The sequence below is a fragment of the Electrophorus electricus genome, chromosome 15 (assembly GCF_041902795.1).
Source record: "Electrophorus electricus isolate QZ-2024a chromosome 15, ASM4190279v1, whole genome shotgun sequence".
NCBI classification, from domain to species: domain Eukaryota; kingdom Metazoa; phylum Chordata; class Actinopteri; order Gymnotiformes; family Gymnotidae; genus Electrophorus; species Electrophorus electricus.
This window is the reverse complement of record NC_137511.1, coordinates 12245403-12268113: the sequence shown is the minus strand read 5'-3', so window position 1 is coordinate 12268113 and position 22711 is coordinate 12245403. Positions and strand designations below refer to the sequence as shown.

The 22711-nt window shown below is 40.0% G+C and overlaps 1 protein-coding gene across 1 annotated transcript in view; it reads right to left on the bottom strand.

The window, feature by feature from the left end:
* ca10a (carbonic anhydrase 10 (inactive)a) overlaps positions 1–22711 on the bottom strand; it is a 90275-nt gene that overhangs the window by 8293 nt on the left and 59271 nt on the right. The window contains exon 4 of the mRNA XM_027008373.3: positions 2019–2204. Within this exon, the coding sequence (XP_026864174.1) occupies positions 2019–2204 (186 nt within the window). The remainder of the gene's footprint in view (positions 1–2018; positions 2205–22711) is intronic.

The following is a 22711-nucleotide window of genomic DNA, read 5'->3' as shown; positions in this document are numbered from 1 at the left end:
GTACATTACATCGTCATTGCATGTTTGTGCTTGGTGAATCATCATAGTGTTTTCTATCTGATGACCACCCATGCATCTGTTATCTCACACCACTGTTCAAAAAAATCTATATTTCATCTGTGTGAACACCAATGTGATATGAAATACAGAATGACTAATAAGAAAGTGACTATAGCAGATCTGTAAATGTTACTTTTATCAGTGGATCATATTTATAAGAACACTTCATTTCCACCTACCCTTTCCCAAATGTGTTTAGTCGTATTTCTTTTTTTCACCCAGACTAAGAAAGGGAAACTAAAGCCTGGGAGAACGAGCTCAGCTTGCTTTGGAAGAAGTGAGTAACACCTTGAGTGTTTTTCTGCTCACTTCATCAGTGGTGTTTCATTTTCAGCTGGTGTATGAAGGCCTGGTGGCTCAGGAAGCAAGAAAAGTAAATGAAGTCAAAGGTGTTGGGCTGCATTTGCAGCAAGGCAGACTCCCTCTAACAGAAGCAAACAGGACTCACAGTTAATCTTCTGCTGTTAGCGAACAAATATAAAAGAAGAAAGGAGAGAGGACAGCCAGACACACTGTATATGGCACAGGCAGTTATTAAATAAGCATTAAAAGCCTGGTTGACTCGCAATGCAAAACAGCCATGGCTGGAAAGATACTGTTGATATTGAGGTCACCTTGCCAGAGTATTACAAGCACCACTGAAGGCCAGTGACACTTTGTTTTTTTAAGAATGTGGATGCGCCATTGTAAAGCAAAGTGTGATAATGGCTTAGCAATAAAGAGTAAACAGACTGAGATAGACTTCGGCAGCTGGGTCATGGCTTGCAGCATCCTGATAGACTGTTTCCACTTTGTTTTATTATTATTTAAATATCGGCTGGCCTCCATGGGGGGAGGGGAAAGAAAATTATAATCATTAATTATGGCAGATTTGCCTGTCAGGCCCACGGTTATTGTGTTGCCATTCTAATCACTGGTCTTATTACTTCCAAAGAGAAATGTCAGGCCTGCGCTGACTGCCGACTCCATCAAATGAGGGAGGCTGCAGTGTTGTGCCTTCTAAAATTACACTGTTAGCTTAATTGAGATGCTTTACTCAGCTATTGTGCCATTGTAGAAGAGCAATGTGGTTTGGAAATAAATAAAATAAATGATGTTGCATTGCACTGTGGCAACTGAGATGATTTCAGAAATAAAGACTGATGTTAAAAACTCGGTGTACTGCAAACACAAGGTGGGAAAAATTAGGAAAATGAGAAAAATAAAAAGCATCCCCAATAAATGATTAATAGTAAATCTTGTTGTGCTGGATCAACAATCTCAAATTTGTGTTTTTAAACCTGATGCAACATACTGCAAGATAAACCATACAACATCTCAGAACATGTCTTCCCTAATGTATATCATTGTACCAAAAAAATAAATAACTAAACATTGTAGCAAACCATTGTGCGGTCATTGTAACAAATCCCAACACACACGTGCAAAACATATAAAAGGTAAAAAAACTGGTAACCTAACTAGTTAGTAAAAATAATTATTTCCTCAGCTGAGTTGCCTTTGAAGATATGAAAACAAGATACCTTTACATCAGAAAACTCTGTACTAAGCTGGTTCTGTGTTTGGGTTGATTTTGAGACATCTGTTATATTGCCTCAACAGACCAGGGTCTGGAGTTTGAGTAGAGAAAGCCCATGATCCATGGGTGACCAAACATCGAACAAAAATTCATAAACGCAGACAGAGATCAACAGATCTCAATCACTTTTCCTTAAACAACTTTCATGCATAAGAGAGGATTAGTCAATTCAATCTCCTCTGCCCAGCTTCTAAAAGCTCTCTCTTTATGGTCAGCTTCTCTGAAATAAATACAACACCATTTATGCAAGCACTGGAGAAAGTGTTTTTGGATTAACATTAATCTGAGCGCAGTCATCCATATGGTTCATAGAGTACATATGAATGTTGTAATCCACAGTCCAAGCCTGTAGATGACAATAAGGTCTCTTGTGGCTTACCTCACCAGAGAAGGCTTGCCCATTGAGGAGATGTTCAGAGCCCTGGCCATCTTCACTGCCAAAGTGTAACCTGATTTCTTCCAATCGGTGACTATACGTCATTGGTCCACCAGAGATGTTCACTAAGTGTTCTTTGTCCAATCGCAGGGAGACATGGCGGCCAGTGTTGTACATGGTCCCTCCCACCTTTACAAGACATGTGAGAGGAGTGAATGGTCAGAGGCAGAATGGCCATCAAATCAAATACTGTTCACCAGAGCACAGTGAAAATGAGATGGGGAAAAAAACCCCACACACAAATAAATAATAAACAAGCAAACAAACAAACAAAAATATCTGGCTTGTTTAGATTCTGGTAAACAACAAACCTCTGCCTCTCTTTCCTTATTGTTTACTTTGTTCTCCAGTAAAAAGCACAGCAGTGATTCAGAGCTTAGGCTTCAGGCTTTAATTAAACCATTGTATTTTTTACTGAGTGATACAATGCCACTGTATCATCAATTCAAAACCCTTTTGGTGCAAAGAGGCTGGAGTTGGCAGTAGGCTGAACAGAGCACTAGCATGTCGAATGAAGGCAAAAGAGCTGGGGTCTTCAAAGCCTCTGACAGTCCGAATCAGTTTGGAATTGATTGGATGTGAGGCTTTACGGAGAGAGTGCAGTGATACAAGAACCCCGGATAACGATCTTTATCAGAGTAGGTGTTTATTTATTTATATTCAGGAGTAGTTTCAACATGAGGTATTGATATTCCAAGCACAACTCAAGAAAGGCTTCCATGGCTCTTATCTTGCCTTTTCTTTCTTCGTTCTTCTGTCTCTCTCTCTCTCTCTCTCTCTCTCTCTCTCTCTCTCTCTCTCTCTCTCTCTCTCTCTCCCTCTCCTTTCCTTTTACTACTCGCCTTCAAAATGATTTTCCCTCTCAAAATTCCCAGAGAAAGAGCCCGGCCCACATATCGTAAATTTTTTATAGAACCTGCAAGAAATCAATGATTTCAAAGGAGAGAGAGAGAGAGAGAATGAAAGAGAGAAAGACAGAAAAAGAGAGAAAGATTATGTGTAGATGAGCATACAGGAGAAAGAGAGACACCTAGCTTATGTGCCAAAGGCAAAACAAGGCAGTGCAAAGACTGTGCAGGAACACTTAAAGGATTGCCAGTATGGAGAGTTACCTTGGGGTGTCTGACTTGCCCAAGAAAAGGGCAAGACATTTTAGAAGCCCTGAAGAGGTCATTTTTCAATGATTATTCATGAGTTGCAGATGGCTAAGGAAGAATGAAACCCCCTCATTGTTTGGTTTCAAGGATTGAGGGGAAAAAAGAAGAAAAGAAATGTAACTTTAGGTCTGTTTAATTCTTTTGGAAAATAACTGTTGAATGTAGGCCTCTGCAAACAAACTGCAACCCTGTGTGTTTCTTTTTTTCTGAATTCAGACCTTCTTTATTATTAATAGTCTTCTGTCTATGCTACATTGCTCTTCAGTTTCTTTTTTTTAACATTACTAATTGAAAATAGCAAAACAGCATTTTTTTTTTTACTTACTACAGCTAACTCTACATACTTGCACAAACTATTTTCCCTTAGCCTATTAGCTATTTTTTTTCTTGTGTGTTATTTTTATTCAGATGTACTGGACACACAAGTACATTGTAAAATCATTCCATTTGGCACTACTATGTTCTGTGTCTCTTGCAGCTCTCAGTAGGACACAGGCCAGTTCTGTCACCCTTAATCTCAGGCATATGCTATGTTATAAGCCGCAGTCTTGCGTGTGTTGTCATCTAGCCCAACAACGACCCACCTTGCTAAATACATTGCGCTGCTTCAGTTAGCATCTTGCAGCATAATTTGTATTAATGTCTTCAAAGTCATGAGAGAGAAAATGCTTTGCTGCACTTTAATTTCTTAACTTGACAGTTTTATGTATAACACCCCGCACTGCTCTGACAACAGTTGTAATTACAACAGGGAGCAGGACTGTTTACGACACGCTCAGCGTTGAAGATGGAAATGCTGGTACTTGTGACCACACCACAGCTCGCACTCACACTGCTCAAACATGATTGGTTATTTTTCCCATGTATTATGTACTGCATAATGGGCAGAGGTGATTAGAAACGTGTATTAAAAACAGTTTCTGGACATATGATAGTGCCACTGCAGTGGTACATGACAATTATCTGTGGCTAAACAATATCTGTCACCCATTTGGAGATAGCTGACAGTTCCTATTTAAGATATACAATCATGACCACACTGAAAAGGTTTACAGAGCACTAAAGCTCAGTCCCTGTCTTCCTGTGCTGCCAACATTACCAGAGGAGCAGAAGAAAGCTGAAGAAGAAAAAGGAAGCAGGTAAACACACACTATTTCTGGGCCATGTATTCATTGAAAATCTCTTCCCCTTCAGGGATTAATAGGCTGAATGTCTGGATCCAGTAAACATGCTGAATAATGTTAGTACAAATCCACAAGACAAAGGCCCATCATTAAATGCTGCTAATTCTCTCTGGGCAGCTAATTATAATTGTATGGTATAAAATCTAATATTATCAATGTAATTGTTACACTCTGGTGAAACAATTAAATATATTAGAAAATCATATGGAGGACCAAAGGAGACTGGCTTTATAATCCCTGAAATGATTTAAAAACACTAAACATCAGGATGAGAATAATAAAAAAATCACACATTCTTCAGTGTGTTGTATAGAACGTTAGAGTTCATCTCCATCAATAGGTTTCCCAGTTTAGCTTGTCTCATTTTAACATGAGGAATCATTCAGATGCTGTTGTCTGAAGTAAAAATCTTTGGGAGGAAAACATACATAGTAAGCTAAGTAGACATGCTTGTGACACTGTTGGCAAAAATCACCGGAAACGTCTTGATGAGAGATTAATTCTCTCTATAATGTGTCTACATTTCTGTTGGCTTAAATGTAAACAGCAGTACAGGCAACACTCAAAACCAGTGTAAGACAGCCAAAGCAATTAAAATGCACAGGAAGTATCTGGTTAATGTCTCTTTGCACAGAACATTTTAGACACTTGTAATTTCCATTTGGTCACCAAAATGCATGAACTCATGTGGTCTGAAAATGATTAGATAATAAAAGAAGGCTGGTCACTAGGGTACAGTTCAAAACATTTTAGGAATATTTTAGTACCATTTCCACCATCCTGCATAAAATAGCAAATCATAGTTAAACCATAATTCATTTGATTAAAAGATGTGTTGTGTGTGTGTGGTTTTTTTCATTAAGTTGACAGGGGCATGTGCTGATGAATAAAATATCAGCTTGCTCTGGGTGTTCAGCTTGGCAGACTAAAATCAAAGTCAGAAATGAGAATGCATCCTCTGAATTGTCAAATTAATTTCCAGCTTCACGTAACCTGTTTTTGTTAAGGCAGCCATGAGAAGATGCTTTTAAAACCTGGCTTAATATCTCAGAAAAATAAAATATTAGGAACTGAAAACCACAAGAGGAGAACAATACAGAGATGGGGCCATACAGACAAAATGCATGAGAAGTCGTGTCTATTCATGTATGTCTTTCATGACACTTACTAATTAATGTGATAGCCTTGATGTGTTTTGGATGGACCAGAATCACATGCAGTGTGGTTGCTGTTCAAATGGGCTCCACACTGCCAGTCTGTGTCATCCTCCACCCTAGCTCCAGTTATAACTCCACTCCTCTGAATAAAAGTAACAGGAGTTTTCACTTTTGCATAAGTATTATCATTCGTTCATTCAAACTGAGCTCCAAGCTCAGAAAGTATGTTTTTGATTATTAACATACTAACTACTTGGTAATAGATCCTTTCCCTTCATATAAAATTTGCCATGGCAGAAACTTTCACAATTCAGTATGACTTGAAGTGCTCTGGGAGGTCTACAGGCACACCTGGCAATGAGCCTTTTTTTGCTAAGCAATTCTCTTAATTGCTGGCTGCTGTCGTCCAAGCAGAGCTTTACAGGAGCTTCCCCTAAGCAATGGAAATAACAGGTCAGAGAGGCAAAACAAACTCAGACTCATTTCAGTCAAAAACAGCTAAATGATGGCAATTTGTATTCTAACTTATACTCTTCTGCCACTACCAGACATGGGATGAGAGCTAAAGAATGAGTATGACATCAGGCTTAGAAAATTCATTTTAATTGATTTACTCTGGTACTTTCTTTAAAAAAAGGAATGTAATAAAGGAAAGAGGAAGAATGTAAGATAAGATGTAAGATGTGAACTTACAGGCAGAGAAGTGGTGTGTTTAGCACATCTGAATATACTGTTTTACAAATGCAGAGTGCAAAGTCATTTGATTTGAATAAGCTGCACAAGTTCAATAATATTTTAAAATACTATTATATGAATAACTTTTTACGTGAAAAAATGAACATACAAACAAATAAAGATCGTAGTAAAAATATACAATGAATGCTCCTTTTGCATTTTGGTGTGCATGGTTTGGGGCACTTTGCGACTTTTCCCATCTACATTTTGATATGATGTGGATGAAGAAAAAGTGTGGTTCCATCCATTCAGACACACTGCACATGCACTCCCTGTCCTCCCTTTCTTCTTTAGTATTATGGTCTGAGTCCTTCACACAGTTTGCTAGCACAGCATCATGCTAACACTTCATTATCTTCTACTCTCCCACACCATGCATGTACATCCCTTCAGAACAGGTAAAAACATACGAGCGTTCCTATCTGCTCCTGGTGACATTGCTTCATCTTTGGAGGAAGAGAACGAGTGGGAGGCAGGATGAAGAGGGCTGGAGGTCTTTGGTATCTATCAAGGTTCGGATACAGTTTTTCCTTCCATCTCTGTGCTACTTGAATCTCTCCTTATAACATGCAGCTAGTTCAGAAGGAGAAGCGGCACAGCCCTCTGCCCTCATCAGTCAATGTCAATGTCTAATCTTGCTCAGGGATAGTGAGGTATCAAGGACCTGCACTCAACATTGCATGTATTTGTAAGTGCCTTTAATATACATTTCTAAATACATTCAATTACTTGGGTGAGTTAATGAACTGCATTTAAAGTCTGAGTGCCCTGAGAGTGGAAACCAGAATAAAATGTATCTGAGTAAACAGTAGACTTTGTTCCTCACATATTTACTTAAGAATAAGTGCTAAGATTTGGAAAAAAACCCAAAAAACCCCCCTTTTTTTTTTTATCTGTTCAAATTTGACTTAAAAACATTTAAATAGTTACCTCCCACCTGTGTCTGTGCAAGAGGCCCACACAAAGTAATGAACAGAATAATCATATTGGATAAATTAGGCAAATAGGCCAGATAAGCTTTATCAGTTTAAAGTCAATATAATAAAATTGTTGCACTATAGTTTTCTAATTTGAGAGACAATCTAAACAAATAATTTAAAAATATGTGAATGCAGAGAAACAGGACAACTAAACAATAATAGATGATTCATGGGTGAAATAAATAGTAAACCTGAGGAGACAACAGGGTATTTTATAAATGAGTTGGTACCATGCAGCGGAAATAGATTAGAACCTTTTCATCTTTGATGAATGAGGTTTAGGAGTGTAGACTGAGTGACGAGTTGCATACAAATGGCAAATCAACCAAATGAAATCTGATTCAAAGAGAAGTCTTTAGATAGATGTGTCAGCATTGGTGGTGCTTATACACACCATTAATAAGTGAACAGAAATGCATGGGTGCGTGGGGTATCTCAGGGGTATCTCTGACTCCACCCTTTCTCGACACCATTAGTTCTTCCCTTGGCCCCCACCACGCGGACGCCAATCATCCTGTGTGGATGACCCCCCCCAGCCAAATAACCCAGTGTGACAAATTAACACTTAAACACACCCCGAGCTCATTCTCGGCCAGTGAGAGCTGGAGGGATAAGGTGGGAGGATCCAATTAAGCAGCACGAAAGCAGGCTGGTGACTCTGCACTCCACAGCATGAAGCTCAGCCCCAGCTAGCAAAGCATCCTCATTAGAATGCAGAGGCAGAGGTGAGCTGTAAAACCCATGTCTTGCCACATATCATGGTGAGACGGGACAGCAGGAACACATTTTCGCCAAGGTTTTTACAGTTAGACTTTATTGTATGGAACCATGGGGGGGGGGCACCACCGGGTTGCAGACATCAGCTTTAGATGTTCTGGTAAAAACAGTCACATAGTCTCCCTGCATGAATACGGTATCATTACAGGGCTAAATTACAAGTAGGCAATACGTTGAGGAGAAAAATGACCAGTCTGGTGTGGTTTCACTAATCTTCAGCATGCAGATGTTTGGAAGTTTCAATTTCAAACCAGTATCATTTTCTTGATGAGCACAAAGGTGTAAAGCGAAGAAATGTTCTTTAGAGGTTTCCGTTAGCACATTAAGTGTAAAAATAAGCCTCTTCACAATGATTTCAGTTGCTTGCCTTTCTGTCCGGGTTGTTTTTGGTGACTTTTTGGTGACTTTTGGTGACTTTTCTCTCAAGAATTTTCTCTGCTTTGTCCTGTCAGAGCTGTGGAGATGTGAATTTACAAACAATATGGTACCCTACAAAAATATGATCCAAAATGATTTATGCATGCCAGTTGATAAAGATGCCAGTTTTTTTTTTTTTTTTTTTTTAAATAGTGTATTATTTCACTATATATTATAATGCACCTCCACTGTCTCCCACAATTTTTTGCCAATGTGCTATGAATTTACACTGGAAGAAAACACCCAGTGTCTCCAAACTCTGCATTGTTTTGCATTTAATTTATTTATTTCTTTATGGTTCCATCAAGGTATCTCTTCAAGGATCTGCCAGACTTGGCCTCTGGGTATTTTCACAGACAGCACTAAGTATGCTGAGCTGGTTGGATTCAGAGTGTGGTCAATCTTGTGGGAATTAAATCCAGGAGCAGAACATACCCATCCAGCTTCCAACCAGGAGTGCTGCTTGTGTTCCGGGTACTGTTTGAAGGGTTCAGCAACAGATATACTGATCAGCAGTGAATGCACCATGTTGACTTTGTTCTGTTGATTTAGACTGAGTCAGAGGGGATGGATTGACCTCCACCAAAAACCTAAATAATTTTGATGTTATTATACCTTTAACCTAATGCACTATTAAAAAAAAAACTTTTATTTTGTTAATAATCTTGATCTGGTACATTATTCAGTAAGTGCACTGAAATTAAGATGCAAGGTACACAGTAAAGTCTGAACCCACTGGTGTGGTCTTGGAATGTACGGGATTAACAAGAATTTCTCGAAACTGTAATACAGCGTAATCACATTCACAGAACTAATCATTTTAGCATAGCAGACTTCAAAAGTTATTTGCAGAGATTCTCAAAGTTCTCAAAGTTCACAAATATCTAACTTGAATGGCGCAGATCAAATCTGTTCAAACTAAGAAAATTTTATCCTAAATTTGTTTGAGTTCAGAATAGTGATTCATTATCTGATTCATGGCTAGGTTGCAGCAATGATGCTTTTAAGCAACTAGCTGTACGGCGTGCATTCTATTGCAATCAATGTCTTTTTCTTTGTTGCATGTTCATGACTCATACAAGCTGACATTTTCACGCTATGAGACACAATTTCTTTAATGGGTTGAAGGGCTCTTAAACTCTGTATTTTCTCAAACGGAATCACATGGACTGAAAAAAATGAATGTAACTGCACATCACTCACGCCCCCCCCCCCCCCCCAAATGCCAGTCTGATCAATATATTTTAGATCAATGCTGGTACACTACACTGCTTTCATTAGTGAAATGAATATCAATCAATTGCAGACTGAGAGACACCAATGCTGGCATTAACCATGTCTGAAGAATGGAAGGAACTGGGATGATCATTGTGGTATTCAGGGTCTCGGTTTGGGTAGTGAGTATACTTGAGGAGTAATATTTAGGTATCTGTCTGAGCCACATACATGAACATGCCATGTTACATGAACATAGCTGTTTATATGGATGGGGGAAAAGTATTCGAATCTCATTATAAGTTTTATTTATGACAGGTTTTATCTGTGACGAAAATTGTTTTTGTGAAACTTTTCATTTTTCAAACTTTTGTGAATTTCAGACTCCAGAAATATATTTTTAGCAAAAAACAGTGTAATTTACCACAAACTCTCTCTCTCTCTCTCTCTCTCTCTCTCTCTCTCTCTCTGTCTCTCTCTCTCTCAGCTGTTCAATGGCCTGCTCTGGTCATTTCATTCTTTGTGAAATAAAACATTAGTAATCTCCTTTCAGTAGAGAGCACTGAAGGCAATGGAGCTTTGAAACTTTAAAACAGACTTGTCAATTAGTCAAGCATCGTTTCCCCCCACAGCCCATTTCCCTGTAAGTTCCACTGGCTACAGCAACACTAAATTGACTGAGATGTGTTCACCATACTCAGGCCAAAACGAAAACCATTAGGCTGCAGAATCAAGCATCTCAGCGTGTTAACTCCAGGAAACAGCCAAACTCCATCTACCTTCCTCTTTGCCCAGTGGTTATAATAGGGAAACTCAGTGAGGGGGGTCACTGCATGTCACCCAGCAAGCCTCTGGGAAATCTCCTACCCATGTGAACCATCTATTCTGCAAAGCTAACACACACACACACACACACACACACACACACACACACACACACACACACACACACACACACACACATACACACACACCACACACATGCTATGAAGGGGAGAGTAAAAGCTATCATGTAGGTGCATTGGTTTACGCTTGCCCTTCCTTCCCAAAGGAGGTGAAAGATTAACTAGCTGCCTCTTTTTTACTTCCCCGTGTCATGTTCCTGGGAGATAGTGAGCTGCTGTTTTAGATGGATAAGCTATACTTTATTCAATCTCAAATGCCAAGGGCAGCTCAAGCGTTTGAAATGCTCAACCGAATACGCTCCATACCAGAGCACTGGGAGATACTCTCAATGGGCCACTGGTGTATTTACGGTGCAGACAGCCTGAAGCATCATAAGAGAGTCTCCTCTTTCAGGATAAGTAGAGAGGAGATTTGCAGGACAAACACAAGCACATCTGAACTGCTCTGGTGCCCTGCCTTAAAAGGCACAGACATGCAAGCCCTGAACAGCTTACCAGATACATGCATGTGCAGCAAACCTACAAAACTCATAGGTGCCTGCACACATCTGTGCACATCTTGCTTCGTCAAATCCATGGCGTCACATGAACGAGTGAGTGCGAGACACTTGTGGCAGCTTGCGGGTGCTGGCTGGAAGCCAGGAGGCAAATGCGATGCCAGCTTCGGCTCACGCTCGCTGAGTTCCAGCGGCAAGTGTCAGCCAGCTGGTCCCGTCCACTCCGTCTCCCCCAGCTGTGCAACTGCTGCTCACAGAGGCCTCACCAGGGACTCTGAGCTGTCATGGGCCACATATGGAGGACTTCTGAGTCAAACACTTTTTAAACTCTCATTATGGAACCCAAATACTCCAGAGATCAGTGCCCAGAGATGAAGTAAGGCTTCTTGCTTTTCAAAGAAAATAATCCTAAAAATACACCTGTATATGCATCACATTACTTTCAAGTGCATACCAGTATTTGTGTAATATTGCATGGTGTCAAAACAGCTCTGAGAGTGTTTTAAAAGGGATACATTTATATGCTTCTATACATAAGCAAAACACTACTATAAACATAATCTCAGAACAGTTGATTTATCATAATTTCTCAAAGGAGAAAAGGAAACCTGGTTTAACACTGGTCTGAATTACGGATTAGCCTTCGAGTACGGATTAAAGAGCAGACTTTAAAGATGATTAAAGTCTTCTTTTCTGATATGCTATGCGAGTGGGAAATAATGAAGCTCTTTCATCCAAAAACACTTTGTAATCTGTCACTGCTGAAGCCAAATTTACACTGTCAAAGGCAGCGTATTTATGATGTTTATGTAAAGTGTTCAAAAAGGGTCTAGGGATAGTAACAGACAAAAAGCATTTTTTCCTTATTTCCCATTTTTCAATTTTCAGTTACTAGGAATGATGTATAGAGGAGCAACTCTGTGGGTCGGGGAGAGACCATGGACCTTTGTCTTGTGTGTGTGTGTGTGTGTGTGTGTGTGTGTGTGTGTGTGTGTGTGTGTGTGTGTGTGTGTGTGTGTATGTGTGTGTGTGTGTGTGGTCTAAAACTTCCAGCAGTGTCTAAAAGTTTTAGCCACCTAAAGTGAAAAAAAATTATGTAATACACAAAATTATTTGCCCCAGGGCAGCAATATTATGCTTTCTCATGCACTATGAAATGTATGCAGCACAGCGTGTGAGTTCCTTTGCACGTCTCACTTCTCAAAGTGCTACACTTGTTACTTCTCACAAAACCCCGCAGAGTGCTATATATTCAGAGACAAAGGAAGAAAGGCACTTAAAGAAATATTTCTATATACATTTAGGGCCTACATGATACTTAAACTATACCACTATTTTAGCAGTCAGCCATGGGTCTTCAGTACAGATATTCTTTTAATAATTGTGCATTATTTCCTTCACTCTGTTTCCTTCACTCTGGACTTCAGGAGATGCATTCATCTATATTCATTTGTATGCTAGGACCAATATGCCTGTGGTGTTGACTTTTGATGAGGCAGAGATGACACTGCGAATGGGACATTCCCTGTAGACAGGGGAAGTCATCACCATGCAGGGATTTTTCAGAACATTGTCTATGAATTACCCATTTGTATATATATATATACACACACACATACACACATTTTAGTGGTCTGTTAGAACGTCTGTATATTGTGTGTGTGTGTGTGTGTGTGTGTGTGTGTGTGAGTGTTTGTGTGTTTGTGTTTGTGTGTGTGTGTGTGTGTGTGTGTGTGTGTGTGTGTGCACCCTCCCAGGCCTATTGCCTATTTGTTGCAGTGAAGTACACATGGTTTCCAGAGAAACAGGACATTTCAGGCAGAAACTTTGTGTATTTCACTGCATATATATATAAAAGACAACATGAGAAAAGAGTGAGTAACAAAGAAACATATAGCTGAGCTCCTTCTATGAGCAGATTAAGAATACATTGCATGCTTATCATATAGGACCATGCAGCATATGCAGCTCATACTTTCAAAGAGCCTTCAGTTAAGTTACGGCACCATTACTATTCCACACTGGCTTGCTGACAGATACTTTGCACTCAACATGAAGTTGCCCTTCAGTAACACTCATAATACAGCATTCACCAACCAATGAGTGACAGTCTGTCTGAAACAGAGCACTGCTTAAACTCTCTCAACAGTTCAGTTCCCGAAAGCCTAAGAAGAGCCAGATTATATTGTCACATGTTCTCAAACAATATAATGGAACATGGTGGATGCCTTGTTACTGTTGTTGTTGCAAACGGTCTGATTGTTACTCCACAAACTATGTGGGCCTTCCAGTGGCTGTGAGTTGTCCTTATGGCCTTAGTCACTCAGTTACTTCAAAAATGCCACAAATCCATCCTGAATCCTTCCTCCAGTAGTCCACACTCTACACTTCATCAGAGCTCTGAGCACACAGCCACCAGATGCTGCGTCTTTACGCCATGACATCTCTGTCAGCACAGGTCAGTTCATCGGGTGGCAGTGACATTGACATACAGTGAAAGTTAAAACTGAAGTGGAACAGGGTAACGAGGAGGTGTGGCCACACATCAAATTAGCCTGGACGTGCAGGGAGACTCGCCAGCACATTCTGGCTATCCATGGCCCTTTGTAGGAGATGTGGAAGTTGGCATGGAGCAAGCCCACTTCAGGGCATCACCTTGTAATTGGTTATTTCTGGTGGGGTTTCACACCTCAGTTCCTCTACTTATCTCAGCTATGTTTTATTCCTGCTTATGATCAAGTCATTTGAAAAATCCTCCCACAAGGGGAGGAAAATAATGTCAGATAATAATAAAAAAAAAAATTACTGTTTAAGATTTATTTAGTGTGATTAAAATGGAAAGACTTGGTATTATTTGCTGAAATTCTGCTCCAATCAGTAGAAGGCTTGAGGTAAGTAGAATCTGTAGTGTGTTATGTTTCATGGGCAGTTATTATGAAAGCACTTTTTCTTATGTTGATTTGTCACATATGAAAAGTATATTCTGTTTCCCAGTGCTTGTTTTTGACCTTGAATTAGGAAAAATGAAAATGGAGAAAAGTTTTACATTTTAGAACAAGAAGCTATATTTCTACTTTCACAGTGTCATCAATTTGGACACAGCAGGGAGACTACTAGTTCACTACTAATCATATTGTCTTGTAATCATACATCTTATAATTGAAACATTTCTGAAGCGCGTGCTTTAGGAGCTATTTTCAACCCAATTGATTCCTTTGCTTGGCTCTGAGATTTTGGGCGAGTGTTCCTAAAAGACAAAACAGCAAGTGTTCCTAAAACACACAGCTCCAACACAGCTTTGGACATGAAATGAACTTGTGTCTAAAAGCCCAGAATCTCTAAAGGAATTTCAGCAGTTAGGAGTAAAAAATAATTGTGAGACAACAGCTTTACTACATTAATGACAATTTTTCCTGGGACAGATTTCCAGATCCAGCCTTATTATGGACTCCATTTCAGTGGAAGGAGTGTTTTTGTTTTGAGACTAGACCTGTCCTGGGCTTAATCTGAGTCAGGAAGTGTTTGTTATTCTAGCTAGTCCTCAAGATGTCTTGAAAAGGCACAAAGAAAGAAAAAAAACTTAAGGAAAATATGTTCACAAGGTATATATACTTGTGCCTAATGTGATTTCTCCCTAGAAAACATATCAAAATCACACCGGTCATTTTCTGTGCTGCTGTACTGACTTAACAACAAATTGACTTGGTAATTTAGTGAATTGTTTAACAGCCACAATCAAATGGATATCAGTGGTGTAATTTGGTTCAACTGGTCTGCAGATTGGTCGATTTGGGTTTTCTGTTTGTTTCCTTTGTTTAATGCCAGTGGAAGCGATCGTAAGTAATCAAAGCCAATGGTTTTCTTTGATTTCTTTATTCAATGCTGATAATTATTCATCCACATTTGATTGCAAGGCTGTGGAGTATTCTGGAAACTGGAGAGTGATTAACGATGAGGGAACAGCTCAATTTACCAGTAAGAACTGCACAGGAAACAATGCCGTCCTGTGGCATAAACTGAGATGTTGAAAAGGAGCATTCCAAAACCATCTAATCCAATAGTGCGTGACCAAATGTGGGGGACAGGCAACTGCTCAATGAGCGTAAGTCAATGTGAGTACCCCAGAGGACCAATCTGTTGATCAGAGCATGAGGAAGGTCTGAGCACAAATGGTTCTCCTGTTGTCAAAGGTTTTACAGAGTAATAAATACAGCATTTAAGTTATTGTAACCTGGCACCAGACAGCAGAGTGTGTTTGAAATCTGCAAGTGATAGCTGTGAAATCAAGTTTAATATAAAGTGCTGGGCTTGCTGTAAAGGACAAAACCTGTGATTTCAGCACACTACTTATAACTTTAAAGCAACTACTGCATTTTGTGGGAAATAAAATTCTGAAACCTAAAATGTCCTAAAGCACAGAATGGAAATCACTGCAATTCTGTACACTGTTCACTATCTATTTTCACTATCTACAATTGAATAAATGTTACAATTACCACCTAGAACTCCAAAAAGCCACTCTTTAAGACAAAAAAAAAAAATGTAAATCCCACATAGACACATACATACAATACAGAATAATAAAATACTCACACTGTTGCACATATTTCCTTTCATGATTCATTATGCAACATTATTGAAAAAGAAAGGTTTCCTCGCACAATTGAGCAGTTTATAAACCATTGTCATAGTGATTACACAGCCCTTTGACCTCTCCCCGCTCATTAGGGTCATTTCCATAGCTTCTTTGCAGGAAGACACAGACATGACAAGCACCAGTTCAGTACTAACATGCATTAAGAAACCACAGCCAAAAGTCACAGCATCAGATAAAGCCACTATAAAGCCAGTGCTCCATGTGTTGGCTGTAAAATGAACTGCTCTATATTCTGAAAAAAGCCTCAGAGCACTACTTCTTAATAAATAAGCCATGTGCAAAATAATTGTCTCTAATTATCTCTTTCTCATAGTGGCATAAGGCCCTAATCGCCAAAATGCTGGTTTCATTTTTAAATTCTTTTTACACCTTGCTTATTTTCTATTCTGAAAGGTTTTGCTTGAGAAAACTGTATTTTCACATTGTGGAAAGGTGCACATTACATACATTTAACATTTGGAGTATGGACAGCTACAACCTAGCCACTTGGAAGTGATGCTACACCTGGCTCTGTCTGACCATTTAAACCTGCCAAACAGAAATAACAGATGCAAGAAGGGTCACAAAGACTAAATGAATAAAGAATGGAATTTGGAGGTTTTAGCTGATCGACTAACTAATTGAGTGGATGATTTATTGATTGATTGATTGATTGATTGATTGACTGACTGACTGACTGACTGACTACCTTCCATGGAACCAGGTTAGTGTGAGACTGTTCTATTCCACTGTGCTTGACTCAGGCCAGTTTCATAGTCAGCCAAACCCCCAGAACCTTAGCAATAAGATTAATCACTCTCCTTTAGTCTCCCCAAGATAAGAAAACAAGTGGACACCATCTCTAAATGAAAATACTGCATGGTCTTTCAGTCTATTGTATTCCTTGACAACATACTTCCATCTACAACTAATGAGCTTAGGGGCAAAGTGCATTTAATCTTAACTGACATTTGTCTAAAAATGTTAAATTGCTCTATACTTAAAGCATTATTCTCCTACTATATACTGTATATGATGAGAATGACACTGTGATGTATGGTTGTTTTTTTTGTTTTTTTTGGGGGGGTGGGCGCATTCTGTAATATTCCTAAGCCATGTCAGAACTCACCACTAGTTTCTGCTGTTTTCTGCTGATATCTTCAACGTGTTGATAATAGCTGATGTAATTGTGTCATTAATTCTTTACCGCATTACTCCTTGTCCCCGTACGTTCCATGTCTGCAGCTATCTGAAGTATGGTAAAGCAGCTGCTGCGCTTCTTCATTATTTTTCTAATTGCAATTTCACAGAGAGTGCACATGACATTTAGCGACCTCACACAAGTGGGCAAAATCTAGGAGCACAGGCCTACAACATGTTGTGTCTGACCACATGTTTTGACAACATCAGCAAAATGTTAGGGATGGACACACAACTCCATGCATATTCATTTTGTATCCCCCTTGGCTGCCGCACTATTATGATCCAAAATAAAGTACCTCAAGCCCATCCTTGGCTTCTGCTGTGCAGACAAAGCAGTGCCATCCTAGCATCTGACAAAATATCGTTTATAGAACGAATAGCCACAGTAGGGGATTTCTGAAAGATTGAGCACTCACTCCCCTAATTTCTGTGTCACTCCATCCTTTTAAATCTAAAGTTTTGACTGCTAATTCCCTGGAGAGGTCGCCTTATGTAGGGACAGAAAAACAGGGCTTCTAACCGTCACCTGTGTTGAGAAAAAGGAGAAAGACAGCTAGAGTGGGGTCTCAAGGGCAAATGCTACTTTAGTGGATGAGAACACAATATAACAACACTGAGTGGCACTAACGAAGGCCAGGTTCACTCTGAAAACAGATCGACACAAAAATGAGATCATCAAAGTGCAGTCAGATTTTTCCAGGCCAGATGATACAAGACGTATTTGGGACATATTCAGCCTAAGAGGCAAAATATGGGTTGCAGAAAAAAAAAGGGGAGGGGGGGGGGGACAGAAAGAAAAAAATTCTAAAATGAAAACTTACCAATTAAGAAATGCCCTAAAAATGATTAATGAAGAATGCAACAATACACAGTGCATAATATAAAGCTGTCCTCTTGTATCTATCAGGAGATTGCTGAAGTCTTTAATGTGTGCACAGTCACATTCTGAAATACCTTTTGACCAGCCATGGAAATTTGTTACAGTGGAATATAACAGATTTCATTAAACTAGCTCAGACCTTTTTGAGACAACATCTCTCTATCCAATAGACCCCCTGGTTTAGGGTCCACAGAAAGTGATGACAAGACAGCGAAATATCCGTGGATGCATGTAGAGGATAAGGCCTCCATACTGATTTTATTTGTACACTCATTCCCCTCACTCCCGAGAGAAGGCGTATGAATAAGAGATGGGATAATTTAGCTGCAAAATTGACAGCCGCTCAAATTTCTGATAACAGGACTGTATGTAACAGTGCTGCTGGTCGAGAGCCTTGGAAAAAAAATAATATACATGCTTCATGTTCATAATCTTGGTCTGAAAGAAGATACTAACAAATCCAAACATCAGTAATTTTCCATAACACATTAGCCCGTGTAGCTAGTGTGCTAATGGTGATGCTGGATATTAAATTTTAAAACGTATGTTTTAAACATATTAAACATGTTAAACATGTTAAAACATGTATCTTTCCATATCACCTAAATGTGGTCTATTAACATTTTAAAAACTTTGGGAATAGTTACATTTACTAACAATATTTTAGCAACTTTCATGATGTACAGACTGTGTTGTAGGCATGTCATGGAGGCTAAATAGATGCTATTTATGTACCTTTCAAAATATGAATTAGCGTTTATTCAATTTATGTATTTATTTACTTTAGAGTTTACTCAAATAAACATGCATACATCTCCAGACAGGTCTCTTGTTTTGGTTAAAATGTCGTAGTCTGCCCTCATGTATTCTCCTCACCCTATCCCACAGTTCTATTTACCAAATGTGCAGAGCCACAAATGGACATTACAGAGACTTTGACATAAGATTTATGGAAATGGGCAAGAGAATATCTGTAGATTCACAACGAGATGATCACCTAGAGGGAGGCTTAAAATCCCACCCAGCAGTACAGCATGGTGTGGCGAGTGGGAACCTAATCCACATCCACAGTCACTGGATGACAACAGTGAACGCTGCCTGAGCTCTAACACTTTTCTTGTTTCGCTTGTTGGGCTCCTTGCCACTTCCCAGAGGAGACGGGAGCACAGTTCCCAATAAAAGCCCTGCCACCTGCCCACTTGGCCCCTTTTTAGGAGAGGAAAATAAAAAAGGGAGAATGCTAATAAAAAAAATTGTAAAGAGAGTGTTTGACAAGGCCTTTAAGAAGGCCGCCGAGTGCATTTTAGTGCTATGCTAAAAGTAAAAGTAGAAAGAAAATTATATCTAAAAATGAGGCATTTCTATGATGATGATCTAATGTGGCACTGAATCAGTGGTCAGAGTACAGTGTAGTTATGTAGCAATCGACCCTGCTGTTCTGATAGCACGAGCAACCCTATTCCATCACTCTCCAACAAGATTGGACAGAGACACTGGGATGTTGCCAAGGATCTGTGGAAGGAACAGACAAACTACCTATGAGAGATAAGCACTGGGAGCATGGAGGAGCAGTTTATTTGAGCTTGTCAGTGAGCAAGAGGCAGCCCCAATATTGCCTCTCTTACTGGATGTGTTGCACTATCCTTGTTGGCCTTGCAATTCAAAGCATCACTGAATGCTACTGTCCATGGTTCTGAAGCATAAACAGTGCTGTCCAAGGTGCTGATGCACAAGAGCATGAGTGTATTACCATCATCATTAATCTGTCTTTAATTACCTGCATCAAAGAACCAGAGAACTGAAGCATTCCTAATTAATTTGTTAGCGTTTCATTTGGAGAGAATGACTCTACTATTCAATGGCCCTCTCTTCTTGCAAGTGACAAGGTTCTGGGTTGTTAGCACCACTCAAGTGCAAAACACTGCTATATTAGTAATGGTGCAGATCTTAAATGCAATTACACTGGAGCTGATTGTCAAATTAAAGAATGGAGGTGCAGGCCACAAAGGGATGAAACAATTCAATTCTCCGTTGACACTGGAAAACAGCTGTTCTGGCTCATTTGAGTGGCTTTTTCTTGTCTGACCCCTTGTTTTATCTAAGCGTTTATCAAATCACAAGTGTCGTTTACTTACCTGCTGGGAAGCCCATCTGCCTGCCTTTTAAAGACAGATCTCCGTAAGTAAGGAGATGTGTGACACAGCAAAAAAAAGGGGGTGTTGGCAAGGCAGATGAGCAAGACCATGAGGGCCTTTCAACTTGCCATCTTCCTCTATCTTCGAGATTCTGGCTGGGGGTGTAATGCAGCTGCTTTATAAGCTCACCTGGGAACTTTAGAAAGACACCCAGCTGCTTCGGACAAGAACATCTGAGCTAAGCCTTAGCTGAGAGCTGCATAAACCATTTATGCAGCATGTAATGGCTGAATTCAGTTCAGCTCTAAAATATCTACCACACTGCAGTATGACACACAGATCAGTAATGCTCTCTTTTCTGCACATCACCAAGGAAGTCCAAAAACTTTGAGATTTGATTCTTGCCAGAAGCATTCTGAATATTCAGGGCATTTGTGAAATGTTAAGAATGTGTACTACAATGGGCTACCCTTTCCACTACCTCTCTCAAGAGTCCTGGGGAGACAGTCACTATGAGAGTCATAATCAGCACAGGGAGCACTTGACCCCTCATTTTAATGACTCTATTAGTGAAAAGCACCTGACAGAGAATCTACCATAAATCTTTTGGAAATTCAGATTGACTCATCGTTAGTGCTCCATCATTTGGAGTCTCTCCGGTAGTGAGGCACAGGTTTTCCCTGAGGGCTACCACACACACACTTACTGACAGAACCATCTTCTCTTTCCTGACTAGATCATTTTCTATGCTGTGAATAAATGCAACCCCCTCCCAACCACCCCTCGAACAGCCATCTGGAGAATCTGGCTGTTCTCAGTGGGTCTCGGCTCCCAGCTGAACCTCACGTCTGGGAAGGCCATGTGGACAGGGAGACAGGGGCAAGGTGAAGAAAGGATTTGTGGCAACCATCTCTCTTCTGGCAGTCACCTATTTTGATGACGGCAGACAAAGATACCACCATAGATAGGTGAAGTTGGGTGAAGGAAGAGAGTAAGGGGACAGGGAGTGGCTTGGTGTGGTGGTAGCCAGTTGGGACCCTGCTGAATCTTACATGAATCTGTCCACTGTCTTTTTACACTCAGGTGATGGCAATTTCCCCAGCCCCTCCAGGGAGAACCACTGAGAAGGCCGAGGAGAGAGTCCTGAGAAGGTGCCATCATGCATTATGTAATCTATGGCATCTCTCCCAATGAGAAATGATACCATGCCTCCTCTTCATCATGCCAGTTTAGCACATCTAAGATATTGATGATGGTTTCTCCTCTCTCATTGGCTCTCTTTTTTACCAGCTCAGTCGTGTTAATTTAATCCCTCTAATTTAAGCGGGGGGCTTAATTAAAAACCCAGAGATGAGAGATGTGTATGTTAACAGCCAAGGCTTGACAGTGGAGGGACAGTCTCTAAGACCTCTCTCTCCATCACTGTAGGACTTTGTGGATTTAATCTGGGCAGTCTCCAGTGCTGCTTTCCATCGATAGATTTGTGGTGTCTTACTTCTATTGATTTCTCCCTTCTCTTTATCACCCACGGTTTACGGTAAGTGAGTTGTAAAGCTTTTTGTGTCTCAAACCCTTTGGTGCTCTACTCTAGACATGGAAAAAATGTGAAGAGACGTACCTCTGACTCATGTTACAGAACACGTTAGAGTGGAAGGTGGAATTTGTTATTGGAACAGAGAAAACAAGTTTGCTCTCAATGCACATTATAAGCACATTCTCAACTTTTAATGGCTTTTGCACTTTGGTCAGAATAGAGTGATGCCTCAGGCATTGAAACATGTCTGTTTTAAGGGATTACTGCTATCAGCACTTCGAGGCAATTTGTCTGGAGACACACGTCCTTTCAGCAAGATGGAAAAACATGTTGGAATGGTCTGCTTTCCATAACTTTGACAAATTACCTCATTACCACACCTTGCTATGGATGAAAGTACAGCATGGATTAGTTCAGTCAAATCCCATCAACTACAGAGGCCAGCACAAGGCCATATTACATATCAGTACAGAAACATTATCTGACCACATATCCTCTGCAGGTTTTATCTCTGAAAATGCAGATACACAGGCCCTCTAAGGTTAATTTCCTTTGAACAACAAATGCAGGCTTTGTGATGAAAGAGTCTGAAAGAGTCTAGACATAGTCCTGTTTCGGTATTTTTAGTTTTTTATCATTCCCTACCATATTGATCAATGAACTGCATGACCACCACTAGTAGCAAGTGAGGTGACAAACAGGGCAGGCGAGTACTAATAGGAAACAATGGGGTAGCCAGCTTGCAGTAGAGTGACTTCCATAAAAACTAACAGAGAAAACTCCCATAGCTTCATTCCAGTAACATAGCAGCCGCACCCACGAAAATACAATCATGTCATTCCTCCTTAGCCTCCAGTGATGCCTCATATTGTTGACATAGTCCAACTAACCTGTCCAGCACATCAGTACCTCCTGTCTTATGGCTAGCTTGAGTGGCAGTGTGTTTAGGTCACTTGTTTCCTCTATGCCTGGTAAAATAGCATTTCAAGAGGCAACTGTCAGCTGTCAGTTTGTCGGAGTGTGGCACTAATAACACATTATAATCAATTCATACGTTCAGTTCAGAAAAAAATGTTGGACACCACAATTCTCTACAAGGTTGAAGAGTGCCGAACAAGCCCACCTCTGCAGTGGAAAGGCAGAATACATCCTGCCTTCACTGATGACACTGAGGTTTCGTCATCCAGCTCTGCAAGGCCTTTGATGTAAATGGAAATATATGTA